This window comes from Gobius niger (genome assembly GCF_951799975.1).
Source record: "Gobius niger genome assembly, chromosome: 1".
NCBI lineage: Eukaryota > Metazoa > Chordata > Actinopteri > Gobiiformes > Gobiidae > Gobius > Gobius niger.
The window spans coordinates 73808359-73824227 of record NC_136852.1 but is presented as its reverse complement, the minus strand read 5'-3'; the positions used below and the strand labels follow the sequence as shown (position 1 = coordinate 73824227).

At 38.5% G+C, this 15869-nt stretch overlaps 1 protein-coding gene across 1 annotated transcript; it reads left to right on the top strand.

Annotated features, from left to right (window-relative positions):
* The first annotated feature begins 3969 nt into the window (after window positions 1-3969).
* On the top strand, window positions 3970-15510 carry selenom (selenoprotein M). Its single transcript, XM_079553121.1, has 6 exons — window positions 3970-4219; window positions 10265-10300; window positions 10371-10405; window positions 12093-12171; window positions 12313-12525; window positions 15260-15510. Exons 1-5 carry the CDS (start codon window positions 4121-4123, stop codon window positions 12508-12510), a joined length of 447 nt encoding a protein of 148 aa, XP_079409247.1. The 5' UTR covers window positions 3970-4120; the 3' UTR covers window positions 12511-12525; window positions 15260-15510.
* Window positions 15511-15869: the final 359 nt, after the last annotated feature.

The window sequence follows — 15869 nt, the reverse complement described above, 5'->3', positions numbered from 1 at the left end:
ATTTTTTTTGACTAAATCTCGACTAAAATTAAATTACATTTTAGTCATTTTTTCGTCAGTTTTTGGGTCATTTTTTGTCAAGTTTTTTTTATTTTTTTGTCAAATGTCGTAATTTTTTTTTTTCATTTTTTCGTCAATTTTTTTATCAAGTTTTTGTCATTTTTTATAATTTTTTTGTCATTTTTGACTTTTTTTTTGGGTTTATTTTTTTTGTCAAATTTTTATCACATTTTTGTAATTTTTTTGTGATTTTTTTGGTCATTTTTAGTCGTTTTTTCATCAATTTTTTATCATATTTTTTCTTTTTTTTTTCTTTTTTTGGAAAATTTTGTCACATTCTTTTCATTTTTTCGTCAATTTTTTTTATCACGCTTCTAACATGATACTTTTCTCGATATCTAAACTAAATTACTCGTCAAATAGAACCAGAAAACAGATTAATTCCTTTTCCCTCCATTTGATTTCTTTTGCATTTGTTTGAGGAGAAACTGTTATGGGAATACTAAAGGAGTCTGGAGGAGATGTGGACGGAGAGACGTGTTCCAGGCCTGGAGACGTTTGAAGAGTCGCTGTTTTCAGGCTTTGATCAGAGTCTGGCGATGCTTCCACACGCAGAGTGAAACAGTTACACGTATGTACGAACAGTCACAGACACGCTGATGAGGCCACAGGTCACGCAGAAGGTCGGCGCCCAAATGTTCCCGTTCGACACAACAACATGATAAGGTTTGTAAGGCGTGTGTGAAGGCCGAGTTCACTCTGGAATTCTCCATCAGAAACAACCAAGAAACTTCCAGGAAAGTCCCGCTGAGATTAAGAATCTTTTTCACCATATTTAATTTCCATATTTTTTGACATTGCCTTTATGGACAGAATTTCTCGGCGCAGCCACCAGGGGGGGGCCGGAGGGGGGCCTGGGGGGGGAACCTCAGGAGCCGAGTGTGAAGCGGGATGAGGATCAGCGCCTCCAGATCCGAGGCCATGGTTCTCCTCCCCTTCTTCAGTGGGTGGGGAGTCCTCGCCTCAAGTGGACGAGTTCAAGTATCTCGGGGTCTCAGTGAGGGACGGACGGAGCGTGAGATGGACAGACGGATCAGTGCGGCGTCAGCAGTGATGAGGTCGCTGCATCTTTTTCATTTTTGTAACTTTTTTGTCATTTTTTTTGTCACATTTTTGTCATTTTTTCGCCAATTTTTAATCACATTTTTGTCAATTTTTGTGTCATTTTTGTGTCGAATTTTTATCACATTTTTGTCAATTTTTGTGTCATTTTTGTGTCGAATTTTTATCACATTTTGTCAATTTTTGTCAATTTTTTGTCAATTTTTTTGTCACATTTTTGTCATTTTTTTGGTAATTTTTTAGCCAATTTTTTGTCACATTTTGGTCATTTTTTGGTCATTTTTTAAATCAATTTTTTGTCATTATTTTGTCCATTTTTTGTCAATTTCTTGTGACATTTTTGTGACATTTTTGCCACTTTTTCATCAATTTTTCGTCACTTTTTTATCAATGTTTTCTCACTTTTTTATCAATTTTTTTGTCATTTTCTGTCACATTTTTGTCATTTTCTGTCACATTTTTGTCATTTTTTTGTCACATTTTTTGTCATTTTCTGTCACATTTTTGTCATTTTTTTGTCACATTTTCGCCAATTTTTTATCAATTTTTTGTCATTTTTTCGTCCATTTTTTGTCAATTTCTTGTGGCATTTTTGTGACATTTTTGCCACTTTTTCATCAATTTTTCGTCACTTTCTTATCAATGTTTTCTCACTTTTTTGTCACATTTCCATCATTGTTTTCGTCTCAGTTCTGCCCTTGAGGTTGATGCTTATTTTACACTGTCCCTGTTTTTCTAAATAAATGAACTAAACTAAACCGGGCCTGTTGGTCTCTCATAAGGTTCTTCTGACCCGCTCTTTGTCTGTATTTTTGTATTTATTTCTTTATTTGATAGGGACAGTGCATATTGATGAACAGTTGCACATGAGCTGTGAATATGCCAGATTATAGCGGGGATGCTAGTTTCCATCTGTCGTCCCGAGGCAGGAAACACATACACAGTTTACAATTAACATAAAGTGACAACAATAAATGCAGGAACAACTGAAAGTGTCACAGGCCTGGTTTTCCTTTAGCCACAGTTTAAAACCTGCTTTAAAAGTCTCTCTGATGATAAAGGGAGACTCTTCCAGCACAGAGCAGGTTCTCCTGTGTGGAACCTCACAGTCTGTCCAGAGGAGGTTCTCCTGTGTGGAACCTCACAGTCTGTCCAGAGGAGGTTCTCCTGTGTGGAACCTCACAGTCTGTCCAGAGCAGGTTCTCCTGTGTGGAACCTCACAGTCTCCTGGAGCTGATGCCCTGGAGCCCGTGATCCAGACTTTGGTTTGATGAAATCCTGCAATGGAGGCGGAGCAAGTCCATGCAATACTTTATACACATGGGTCTGTCGTGGTGAAGACGAGCTGAGTCCGTCTACGTTCCCGCCCTCACCTGTCGCTGCTCCTTCACGTCGAAAGGAGCCAGAGCCTCCTGGTCGCCTCTCGCGGGGAGGTGTTCCAGGCATGTCCTCGTGGAAGACCCAGGACACGCTGGTGGGACGATGTCTCCGAGCTGGCCTGGTGTGGCCTCGGGGTCAGAACATCTGGAGGAGGTGAAGTCTGGGCATCTCTGCTGAGACGCTGCCCCTGCGACCCGGCCCCGGATAAAGAGGAAGAAAATGAATGGATGGAGATTTTTTCCAATTATTTTTCCTAAATTTCTCAATTTTCCCCAAATTTGTTTACATGGGTTTCCCACAATTTCCTTTTTTTTTCAACTTGTGTTTCACTTTTTTCCCTTTTTACATTTTGATGACCAACGGCATCAAATCTTGAATATCGATTTATATTCTATATTTCTTCTCTGCAGCTTCATGCTTTTATTTTGTCGATGCCAGTGGAACCTCTGATTGGAATAGTTTACCTTTATCCATTCCTTCTGCAACGTTGTTTGGTTTATTTAGAGCCTCCTTATTTTCTCACCTAAAAACACCTTGTTTATGTCTTTAACCCCTTAACCCCCACCTGAACCAAGCACATTTGCTCCAGTTTGGCTTTACCCCAATCCAAAAGCTTCTGGAAAAAAGGTGAGAAAATAGTGACAAAACTGAGACGAAAACAATGACAGAAATGTGACAAAAAAGTGACAAAAAAATTACAAAAAATGACAAAAACTTGCTAAAAATTTTTAACGAAAAAATAAAAAAAATGTGACAAAAAATGACGAACAAATGACAAAATGCGATAAAAAATTGATGAAAAAAAGACAAAAAATGACAAAAAAAATTACAAAAAATTGATAAAAAATTGAGGAAAAAACGACAAAAAATGACCAAAAAAATGACAAAAAAAATGACAAAAATGTGATAAAAAATTGACAATAAAATCAACTAAAAAATCAACACAAAAATGACAAAAAAAATGACAAAATGTGACAAAAAAATGATAAAAAATTGACTTTTTTAAATTTATTATTTGACCAAAAAAATAACAAAAAATTGACCAAAAAAAAATTGAGAAAAAAACGACAAAAATGTGACAAAAAATGATAATAAAATTACAAAAAAGCTACAAAAATGAGTTGAAAACCCAACAAAAAAATGATGAAAAACAAATGTGATGACGTGAGGAAAAAGATCCTCTCGGTTCAGGCGGGAGTTAAGAGGTTAAATGTGTCCAGCCCTTATCGAGCCTCCACAGTCTGCAGTCCAGCCCCCCAGGTCAGGTCTGAGGAAGACAGGCTGCACGCGCCTCTCATTTGAATCCGCCGTTGCCATTATGTAAATACTGTATTCTCTGCCCGCTGCCATTTGAATGTTTCCAACAGAAACTCCTCTTTTGTAACTTCATACTCTGTCGCCTCCATTCTCTCTTTTCCGGTTCTCCACCCAGCGCCTCCCCCTCCCCTCCCCTCCGTCCCTCCCGCCCGCGCTGTTACTTGACGTGGCACCGGGTTGCGCACACTCATCGCATCACTCCTCCTCTGCCCCCGGCCAGGAGCGCTCCTCTGTCGGCTCTCTCTGCGGGGACACGCGCGGGGACACACGCGGGGACACAGGCCGAGCCGGAGCCGTGGACATGTGGCTGCTGGTGCTGCTGCTCAGCCTCCTCCAGGGCGCCGCGGCCCACGACGTGGACCCGGAGAGGCTGAAGGGACTGGCCAAAGCGCGGGTGGAGGTACGGACTGGTGCAGAGACCGGGGGGGGGGGGGGATGGTGGGGAAAGGAGTGTTTAGTGATTTATAGAGAGGGAGGGGGGAGAAAAATGTCGAGCGTTTATTTGTCTTTTGGCGCATGCGTAAAGATATAAGGAAGGGGATGTAAATAGAAGTGGGGAGGTAATGGCACAGGCCCGTGGGGTTTTAGACAGGGGGGGCTTGAACTGAGAGTCATGGAGAGAACCAGGACCAAACCTGAACCTGGACTAAACCTGAACCAGATGCTGCTGAACCTGCATTAACCTCTTAACTCCCGCCTGAACCGAGAGGATCTTTTTCCTCACGTCATCAGATTATTGTTCCATCATTTTTTTGTTGGGTATTCAACTCATTTTTGTAACTTTTTTGTCATTTTTTTAGTCATTTTTGTCACATTTTTGTCTTTTTTTTTGTGTCAAATTTTTATCACATTTTTGTCACATTTTGTCACATTTTTTGGATCAATTTTTTGTCATTTTTTGGTCAAATTTTTGTCATTTTTTTGCCAGTTTTTTATCACATTTTTGTCACATTTTTGTCATTTTTTAAACATTTTTTTGTCATTTTTTGGTCAAATTTTTATCACATTTTTGTTATTTTTTTGTCACATTTTTGTCACATTTTGTCATTTTTTTGTCATTTTTTTGTCAAATTTTTATCACATTTTTGTCATTTTTTTGTCATTTTTTGTCACATTTTTGTCATTTTTTTGTCATTTTTTTGTCAAATTTTTATCACATTTTTGCCAATTTTTTATCACATTTTTGTCACATTTTTGTCATTTTTTATCACATTTTTGTCATTTTTTGGTCACATTTTTGTCACATTTTGTCACATTTTTGTCATTTTTTATCACATTTTTGTCATTTTTTTGTCACATTTTGTCATTTTTTTGTCACATTTTTGTCACATTTTGTCACATTTTTGTCTTTTTTTTGTCATTTTCTGTCAAATTTTTTGTCATTTTTTTGTCATTTTTTGATCAATTTTTGGTAATTTTTTGGCCAATTTTTTGTCACATTTTTGTCACATTTTTGTCATTTTTTAGTCATTTTTTAATCTATTTTTTGTCATTTTTTGTCACATTTTTGTCATTTTTTTGTCACATTTTTGTCATTTTTTCATCAATTTCTTGTGACATTTTTGCCACTTTTTCATCTATTTTTCATCACTTTTGTATCAATGTTTTCTCACTTTTTTCTCACATGTCCATTACTGTTTTCGTCTCAGTTTTGTTGCTATTTTCACAGCTTTTTTTCCAGAAGCTTTTGGATTGGGGTAAAGCCAAACTGGAGAAAATGTGCTCGGTTCAGGTGGGAGTTCAGGGGTTAAACATTAAACCACCAGTATAAACTACATGGAGTGTTTACATTATAGCACAGTCCAGGTGGTGAGAAGATAATGCAGATGTTTTGACACAAAGTTCAACATCTTCAACATCAAATGAACCAAAAACACGTTCCTTATGTTGAAAGGACTTCTATATTTACTAAGGCATCAGGTCAACATTTATACACTATAACAGTGGAGACAAGTGGTTCACAACCCGGGGCAGGGTAGCTCGGGGGGGGGGGGGGGAGACATGATGAGACGAGAGCCTGGATGTGTTCAGTGGAGCGGAGGGAGATGCAGTGATGGCTCTAAACCTGATTACATTTATTATCCCTTAACCCCCGACTTAAAAAAGAATCAAAAACGAGACGAAAACACTCAACCTCTTAACTCCCGCCTGAACCGAGAGGATCTTTTTCCTCACGTCATCAGATTTTTTTTCCATCATTTTTTTGTTGGGTATTCAACTCATTTTTGTAACTCATTTTTAAATGTCTTTTTTTGTTACATTTTTGTCATTTTTTCGTCAACTTTTTGTCAATTTTCTATCACATTTTTGTCATTTTTTCGTCTAATTTTTATCAAATTTTTGTAATTTTTTTGTCACTTTTTTGTAATTTGCGTTTTTGTGACATTTTTGTTGAATATTTGTCACATTTTTGTTGAATTTTTGTCATTTTTTTGTTGAGTTTTTGTCACAATTTTGTTGAATTTTTGTCACATTTTTGTTGAATTTTTGTCACATTTTTGTCGCGTTTACATCCTTGTTTTCTTCTCATTTTTTGTGGCTATTTTTGGTGTTTTTTCCCAAGAAGCGTTTTGATTAGGGTAAAGCCAAACTGGAGAAAATGGGATCCGTTCAGGTGGGAGTTAAGGGGTTAAACTCTGACTCAGACTCTGTCGACATGACAAACTGTAAAAATCACACAGAAAGGTCTTCTGTTCCCTCTTTGATGCGTTAGTTTGGTCTTCAGAGTGAAACATCTGAGCCACATGTGCTGCTACATCACAGAAACGTGTTTTTACTGCCGTCGTTCGTCTGTGTAAAGTGAGCGACTCTCGACCTCCAGCCTCACAGGACGTCCCGGCTCGTCTCCAGCTCAGGTCCTCCTCGCTCCCTCAGGGCTGTCACATGATCGCCGTCACATGACCCGCTGCCTTTGTAACACGCCTGAATAGGACGGGGATTGGGTTCTGCTACGAACTAGGTTAGGATGTTTCCCAGGTCGGTACAAAAGGTCTGTGTTTGATTTATCTCTCACTGTGGAAAAAAACAAAAGCACCGGAGGCAAAAGTCCAACCTGGCCCAGATCCCACGGCGGCTTTATGCAAATCTACGATTAGAAAATACCTTTAACTTCTTACCACCCGCCTAAACCAAATGCATTCTGTCCTCTTTGGCCATTATATAGGCCTGTGTAACACCTCATTTGAAAGCTAAGACCCACAAAACTGATCTTTTTCTCACGTTGTTGCTGTGTTGTGTCACCTTTTGTATGTTTTTATTTTCTTTCTTTTTTTCCCATTTTTGTTACATTTTTGTTGAGTTTTTGCCACTTTTTGTAGAATTTTTGTCATTTTTTTGTTGAATTTTTGTCAATTTTTTTTTGAATTTTTGTCACTTTTTTGTTGAATTTTTTAAAAAATTTTTTTAATTTTTCGTCAAATTTTTGTCAAATTTTTGTCAATTTTTTGTTGAATTTTTGTCACATTTTAGTCAATTTTTGTCACATTTTTGTCGAATTTTTGTCACATTTTTGTTGAATTTTTGTCTTTTTTTTTTTTTTTTTGTCACATTTTTGTCACATTTTTGTCATTTTTTTGTTAAATTTTTGTCATTTTTTTGTTAAATTTTTGTCATTTTTTAGTTGAATTTTTGTCACATTTTTGTTGATTTTTTGTCATTTTTTTTTTAAATTTTTGTCACATTTTTGTTGAATTTTTGTCACATTTTTGTCACATTTTTGTCAATTTTTTTTGTTGAATTTTTGTCACATTTTTGATGAATTTTTGTCACATTTTTGTTGAATTTTTGTCACATTTTTGTTGAATTTTTGTCACATTTTTGTTGAATTTTTGTCACATTTTTGTTGAATTTTTGTCACATTTTTGTTGAATTTTTGTCACATTTTTGTTGAATTTTTGTCAAATTTTTTTTTAATTTTTGTCACATTTTTGTTGAATTTTTGTCACATTTTTGTCAAATTTTTTTTTTTAATTTTTGTCACATTTTTGATGAATTTTTGTCACATTTTTGTAGAATTTTTGTCACATTTTTGTTGAATTTTTGTCACATTTTGTTGCGTTTACAAACTTGTTTTCTTCTCATTTTTGTGGCTATTTTAGTGCTTTTTCCCCAAGAATCTTTTTGATTAGGGTAAAGCCGAACTGGGAGGTGGGAGTTAAGAGGTTAATCATCCTTCAGTTAAAGCAGCACATCAACATCAGCTGGGGACTGAACTTTAACCATACTTTACTAAACTCTTTGTCTTCTGTACTGGAAAAAGAATAATCGTTTTAACCTCTTAACCCCCACCTGAAACATCTTCTCAAATCCAAAAGCTTCTTGACTGGAGAGCTGTCCAGGGATCACCTCATTTGAAAGCTAAGACCTACAAAACTGATCTTTTTCTCACGTTGTTGCTGTGTTGTGTCACCTTTTGTATGTTTTTATTTTCTTTCTTTTTTTCCCATTTTTGTTACATTTTTGTTGAGTTTTTGCCACTTTTTGTAGAATTTTTGTCATTTTTTTGTTGAATTTTTGTCAATTTTTTTTTGAATTTTTGTCACTTTTTTGTTGAATTTTTTTTAATTTTTTTTTAAATTTTTGTCAAATTTTTGTCAAATTTTTGTCAAATTTTTGTCAATTTTTTGTTGAATTTTTGTCACATTTTAGTCAATTTTTGTCACATTTTTGTTGAATTTTTGTCACATTTTTGTTGAATTTTTGTCATTTTTTTTTTTTTTTTTGTCACATTTTTGTCACATTTTTGTCATTTTTTTGTTAAATTTTTGTCATTTTTTTGTTAAATTTTTGTCATTTTTTAGTTGAATTTTTGTCACATTTTTGTTGAATTTTTGTCATTTTTTTTTTAAATTTTTGTCACATTTTTGTTGAATTTTTGTCACATTTTTGTCACATTTTTGTCAATTTTTTTTGTTGAATTTTTGTCACATTTTTGATGAATTTTTGTCACATTTTTGTTGAATTTTTGTCACATTTTTGTTGAATTTTTGTCACATTTTTGTTGAATTTTTGTCACATTTTTGTTGAATTTTTGTCACATTTTTGTTGAATTTTTGTCACATTTTTGTCAATTTTTTTTTTTAAATTTTTGTCACATTTTTGATGAATTTTTGTCACATTTTTGTAGAATTTTTGTCACATTTTTGTTGAATTTTTGTCACATTTTGTTGCGTTTACAAACTTGTTTTCTTCTCATTTTTGTGGCTATTTTAGTGCTTTTTCCCCAAGAATCTTTTTGATTAGGGTAAAGCCGAACTGGGAGGTGGGAGTTAAGAGGTTAATCATCCTTCAGTTAAAGCAGCACATCAACATCAGCTGGGGACTGAACTTTAACCATACTTTACTAAACTCTTTGTCTTCTGTACTGGAAAAAGAATAATCGTTTTAACCTCTTAACCCCCACCTGAAACATCTTCTCAAATCCAAAAGCTTCTTGACTGGAGAGCTGTCCAGGGATCACCTCATTTGAAAGCTAAGACCTACAAAACTGATCGAAACAGATCTTTTTCCTCGTTGTTGCCGTCACTTTTGGGAGTTAAGGGGTTAAACAATGCCATATTTCTGAAATGTGGTATTGTTTAACCCCTTAACTCCCACGTGAACCGAGCACATTTTCTCCAGTTTGGCTTTACCCTAATCCAAAAGCTTTTGGAAAAAAGGTGTGAAAATAACTACAAAACTGAGACGAAAACAATGATGGAAATGTGACAAAAAAGTGACGAAAAATTGATGAAAAAGTGGCAAAAATGTCACAAGAAATTGACAAAAAATTGACGAACAAATGACAAAATGGGACAAAAAATTGATAAAAAAGGATGAAAAAATGACCAAAAAAATGACAAAAATGTGACAAAAAATGACAAAAAAATAACAAAAATGTGCCAAAAAAAAATACAAAAATTGGATAAAAAATTGATGAAAAAATGACCAAAATGTGACCAAATGTGACAAAAAATGTGACAAAAATGTGATAAAAAAAATAAAAAAATGTGACAAAAAAATGACAAAAAAAATAAAAAAATGTGATAAAATTCTGACAAATAAATTACAAAAATGTGACAAAAAATTGATAAAAAAGGATGAAAAAATGACCATAATGTGACAAAAAATGTGACAAAAAAATTACAAAAATGTGACAAAAAATTACAAAAATGTGACAAAAAAATTACAAAAATGTGATAAAAAATTGACCCAAAAAAAATAAAAAAAATAAAAAGACAAAAAAATGAGTTTCAAAAATGAGTTGAATACCCAACAAAAAAATGATGAAAAAAAAATGTGATGACGTGAGGAAGAAGATCATCTCGGTTCAGGCGGGAGTTAAGAGGTTAAGTACCTGTTTCAAAACAAACGGTCAGGACCTTCCTAATCAAGTCTTTGAAGTATTGTACAAGTATATATATACAAGTATTTTCTGAATCTTGTTTTCTCGGTGCTTGTGTTGCAGTCGTGCGGGGGATGACAGCTGAACCGGCTCAGGGAGGTGAGACACAAACACGTCAACACTTCCCATAACACGGCTCCAGTGTGGCTGAACTCTCTCTCTCCCCCAGGTCAAGGCCTTTGTGGTCCAGGACATTCCTCTGTAGTATCCTTCCCTCGCCCCCGGGGGCAGACATGCAGGGGGGGCGGGACCGTGAGGGATCCCAGTGCACAGGCCTCGCTCAAGCCCCGCCCCCTTCATTTGCATGTGGCCGAGAGAAATCAAGAAGAGAATAATGTAGGGTTTTAAAATAAATAAAGCGTCGACCAAAAATAAAAGTGGAAGTAAGTAAATAAGTAAATACATCTTCAGTGAAGGTTCTTGAGTCATCGTCTGTACTCTGTAGCTGAAGTGTCGAATCCAAAAGGCTTTGTCAGCGACACTAAGGTTCAGCTCAGCCGGCAGACTAGATAAAGACCACAGGGGGGCGCTCAGCTATTCTCACCTGTGGGAAAACACCTTCGTAGTTATGTGTCTTTGTAGTTCTAAGTCCTAACAACAATCTCACACCTGAGTTTCAGTCTGAACGGCCCTAATCTCAGCTGATCACTGATAATGACCTGCCTATTGATCTGTCCTGGGCTGAGTTTCAGCCTCATTAAAGGGGGGGGTATTCTGCAAAATGGACTTTTTCAAGCTTTCCATCATGTTATTCTGTCACTCTCTCATTAAAAACATGCCTGAAGTGTTGCCTTGGCACATTCACGTATTTGTGAGTAATCTGTAAAAACTCTGATGGCGGCCATTTTAGGGATAGGTTTGCCTGAGTCCTCCTAGGAACGCCCCCACCTCCTGGAGACGCCTCCGAGCTTTCGTCACCAGCCGAGTAACCAACCACTGCTCCTCAGCAGAACCCCCTCCCCACTGATGCCACAGACAGCGTGTGGAGGGGGCGTGTCTAAAGGCTCAGAGGTTCTTAAAGAGACAGAGGCCTATTTCAAGACATTCACTACTGCCATTTTGAGAGAGACATTTTATACAAGGCAGTTATTCTGATTTACTGCATTTACAGACCAACAGAAGGTTTGTCATCATTGTAGTGTGATATAGACTGGTGCTGTGGGACTGAAAACAGCAGAATACCCCCTCTTTAACACGTACAGCGGAGCAAGTGAAATCAAAGCCTTTCATTCCTGTTCATGGAGGAACAAAATCATGGGATCGGCTGAGATTTAGTCAGACTGAAACTCAGGTTTGAGTTAGGTCGTTAGGACTTAGAACTACAAAAGTGTTTACCCACAGGTGAGAGTAGCTGTTAATATAGGGGAGAGACTGAGCCAAGCTGAGCTCCTCCCTGAGGTATTTATCTAGCCTGTGGGCTGAACTGAACTGTAGTGTTGCTGACGAAGCCCATAGACATATTATTAATAGACTCCTCCTCCTCCTCCTCACTCCTCCCCGTTTACACAATGACCACGTTCGAGGGGGAAATCATGGTGGATTCCCAGGCTCCTCCTCCCCAGCTCTGATGGAACATGTTCCTAAAAAGGGCATAAGGGCGGGATCTCCACTGTAGACTCCGCCCTTGTCTGACAGGTCGTAGCCGCGTAGCTCCAATGCTAACAGTCCGGCCCTCATTAAGTACGAGATTTGTAAAATGTGTCCCTTTAATTGTTCACAGGAGGAACATCTCGCTGTAGAAAGTGTAAGAAATTTAGAAACCCGGCTTTAAAGTTGTTTTTAACGTGTGTAAAGTGCAATGCTTTCCAATGGGAGACGATAGCGGCGACATGGAGGTGCTACAGCGGGTTTTTCCGGCCTGTGTGTTGACCCTTGACCCTTGACCTCTCAGTCATAACCTGGTGATGAAGCACATTCCCGGAGCCGACCCAGAACTCGTCCTCCTCAACCACTACTTCGAGGAGCTGGACGTGAGTCGGACACTTTTACCTCAGATTCAAACAAAGTCCTTATAAAACCTTAAAACAAGCCTGACCTTTGTGTTTTATCTTTCCTCTCTTCTTCTCCTCCTCTCTTCTTCTCCTCCTCCTCTTCCTCCTCCCCCTCCTCAGCGGATCCCTCTCACGGACATGACGCGCTCGGAGATCAACGAGCTGCTGGACAAGCTGGGCTTCTACAAGAAAGAGCAGGCGGAGGACGAGGTGCCGGAGGAGTTCAGGTTCTCCCCGGCGAAGGACAGCCCCTTCCCGGACGAGCCCCCGTTTAAGTCCACCGCGGCCCCGGAGAAGCCCGAGCACACCGACCTGTAGGGGCGGACGCTGCAGGTGACACGGCTTTCTCAGCTCTTCACGCTTCCCCTATTTAAAAATGGTTACGTGATAAAGTATACTTACACAAAATGAAACAATGTGGATTTTCTAAGCGGATAAAAAGGGGAACTATATTGTAAGGCGTAATAATACCAGGTGTAGTTCGACATCTGCTCAGTAAAGTGAAGACTGTGCGGATGTCAAACTACTCCTGATATTATTACGCCTTACAACAGGGGAAGGCAACGTCAGGCCCGCGGGCCAAATCCGGCCCTCCAGGACAGAACCTCGAGATTATTTTGAGAAACATTATTATGCAAATAAGAGCTCAAATTGCTTTTATAGTACTTTAAAAATGCCCTGGCAGAACATCCAACTTGGTCCTGCAGTGATTCTCAACTGGTGGGTCGGGACCCAAAAGTGGGTCGCGGAACCTTTTTCAGTGGGTCGCGAGTCTATTGGAAGCTTTTTTTCAATATTTTCCCTCTGTAACTGCTGGAATTTCAGATTTAAAGGCACATCTACGGCTTGTTCAATAAAAAACTTGTGTGGGAAAACACAATGGCTGTATCCAAATGTCCACACTATTCCCTATATAGTCACTATATAATCACTATATAGTCACTATATAGTCACTATATAGTGACTATATAGTGACTATATAGTGACTATATAGTCACTATATAGTCACTATATAGTCACTATATAGTGACTATATAGTGACTATATAGTGACTATATAGTCACTATATAGTGCTCACGCCATTTTGTTGGGGTGTCCGAATGTCCAGAGTGAAAAAAGTAGGGCACGACTGAAGTAAATCAGCTGTTTCAGTCGAGTGTTTGTGTTTCTCATGAATAAATGAACTAAATATAAACGGTTACGGTGAAAAGATGCTAATGTTAGCTGGAGCTAAATGACCGATAGCTTCATGCTAACGTTAGCCGCTTACCTTTAGCTTGAGCTGTTAAATGACCGATAGCTTCCTCTGGAATAATCCAAGTCATTCATGTAAAATCCATGTTAAATATAAAGTATCTGACTCGTATTAATCCATAAATATTCCACTGTCTCTGAGTTTGGTTTTTATCGCAGAAATACTTTATTCCCGGAGTTTATTGAACTTTTATCAGATGTAGTCGCTCAATCTGCTGGTGTTCGGACACCGGGCTCTGACCGACTTTCGGCGTCTCTGAGCTCACGCTGGGGTGACTTTATTTTTGTGTGTGATGAGAGCAACGCCTGTAAAAGTGCCAAAACAGTCGTTCTGTTTCATATATATATAAAATAAACGTTTTAACAATAAATAAATTCAGATTTTTTTTTAAACATATCTGCAGCCGCAGGGCGCCTGACGTCACGCAGCGGAGAAAGTCGTGGCTTCTGTTCGAATCGCCAACAGAATCAGTGACTATATAGTGACTATATACTGGCTATATAGTCGACTATATAGTGCGGGCCTGTGTAGTGAATGAGGGGTTAGGGAATAGTGTGGACATTCAAATACAGCCAATATTTTGTACGATATCTGACAAACAAAGGTTTTATTTGGGTTGTTTGGGCCGGTCATCCCAGGGTAACGTTGGGTCCCGACTTGGGAACCACTGATGTAAAACTTTGGCATTTGCAGAAAAAAGTTCTTGACTTTAAGCGACAATGTTGAGGTTTGACCCTCGGTGTTTTGGCGAAGATGAAAATCGGCCTCAACACAAACTTGCCGACCCCTGATTTACAACATAGTTCCCCTTTTTAAGTAGACTCGGGCCTGGGTAAAATTGACAAAAAGCCCTTTTATTTTTGAGTAATGTAAATCCACTTGAACTAACTTCACCTCCACAATATTTGGAAGGTTTTCAAAATGACTCCTTTATGTTACGATCATTTGAATCCATTTCATACTTGACTTAAAGTGACTTTAACTGCTCGAGCGTTAAAGGGATATTTCAGGATTTTTGACATAGGGCCTCATTTCCTAGTTATCTAGAGTTTTGCAGTTCTTATATTTGAAGAGTTTTGTGGTGCTAGGCTAGAGCATTTCTATGGTATCAGCTAGCCTGCATTAAAAACAGTGTGACCCGCTCCACAGAGCACCTGAGGCAAATCACTTGTAACACCAAAAAGCGACAAAAATGACAAAAACTCAACAAAAAAAATGACAAAAATCCAGCCACAAAAATGACAAAAATCCAGCAGAAAAAAAAACAAAAATCCAGCAAAAAAAAAGACAAAAATCCAGCAGAAAAAAGACAAAAATCCAGCAAAAAAATGACAAAAATCCAGCAGAAAAAAGACAAAAATCCAGCAAAAAGTGACAAAAATCCAGCAGAAAAAAAAGACAAAAATCCAGCAGAAAAAGTGACAAAAATCCAGCAGAAAAAAGACAAAAATCCAGCAAAAAAAAGACAAAAATCCAGCAAAAAATGTCAAAAATCCAGCAGAAAAAAGACAAAAATCCAGCAAAAAAGTGACAGAAGAGAAGCAAAAAAATTAATAAAAAAGTGACAAAAACACATAAGGGAAATAAAAAGTGACGACAATGGCATAGAGGAGAGAATGGATTTGGTTTCGGCGGGTGATAAGAGGTTAATGCAGGCTAGCTGATACCATAGAAATGCACTAGCCTAGCACTAGCCTAGCGCCACGAAACTCTTCAAATATAAGAACTGCATGAATTACAAAAAATATCTCTCTGCCTCGGTCACAGAAAGCCCCGCCCGCTCCTGGTTTCACTTTCTTGTGTTTCCCGCAGCGTCGGCCCCGGCAGAGGCGTCTCCGTGGGACGTCCTGAGCTTTCCCTGCCGCGCCCTGGTCGCCCACAGCCACGCCTCATGAAGCTCCAGGCTCAAAGCTCCGCTGGTCTGGGGCTGACGCTCACGCTGGCGTGGGTCCGACCACCGCTCTCAGGAGCTCAGGGGGAGCGACCGCAGACACCGAGGGGAAAGACGACTAATGACCAGGGCTGGGCTTTAAACGCTCACCTCCACCTGCTGATGTCACGAGGTGGTGCCAGATTAGCCTTCGTTAAAGCCACACTGCTCCGACATGCTTGTTTTCACGGCTCTGTAGGGGTAATGGAACGTTCCGCAGTGTGGCTTTAATGTTCGGGTGGAAGGTGGGCCCGTGTTAAAGTCCAGCCCTGCCAATACCCTGTGATTTTGTTTTGTATTTCAGAGCTGTCAGACGTTACACTGTATCTGATTAAAGGGAACTGAGTGACCCGGCGCCTCCTGTCCGTCATTGGGATTATATCATTTAAAGCAGGGGTGCCCAAAGTGGGGCCCGCGGGCCAAATTTGGCCCGCCGGAACAATTAGGTTGGCCCGCCAGAGAGTGACCTACTTTTGCGCCGCATCTGGTTAA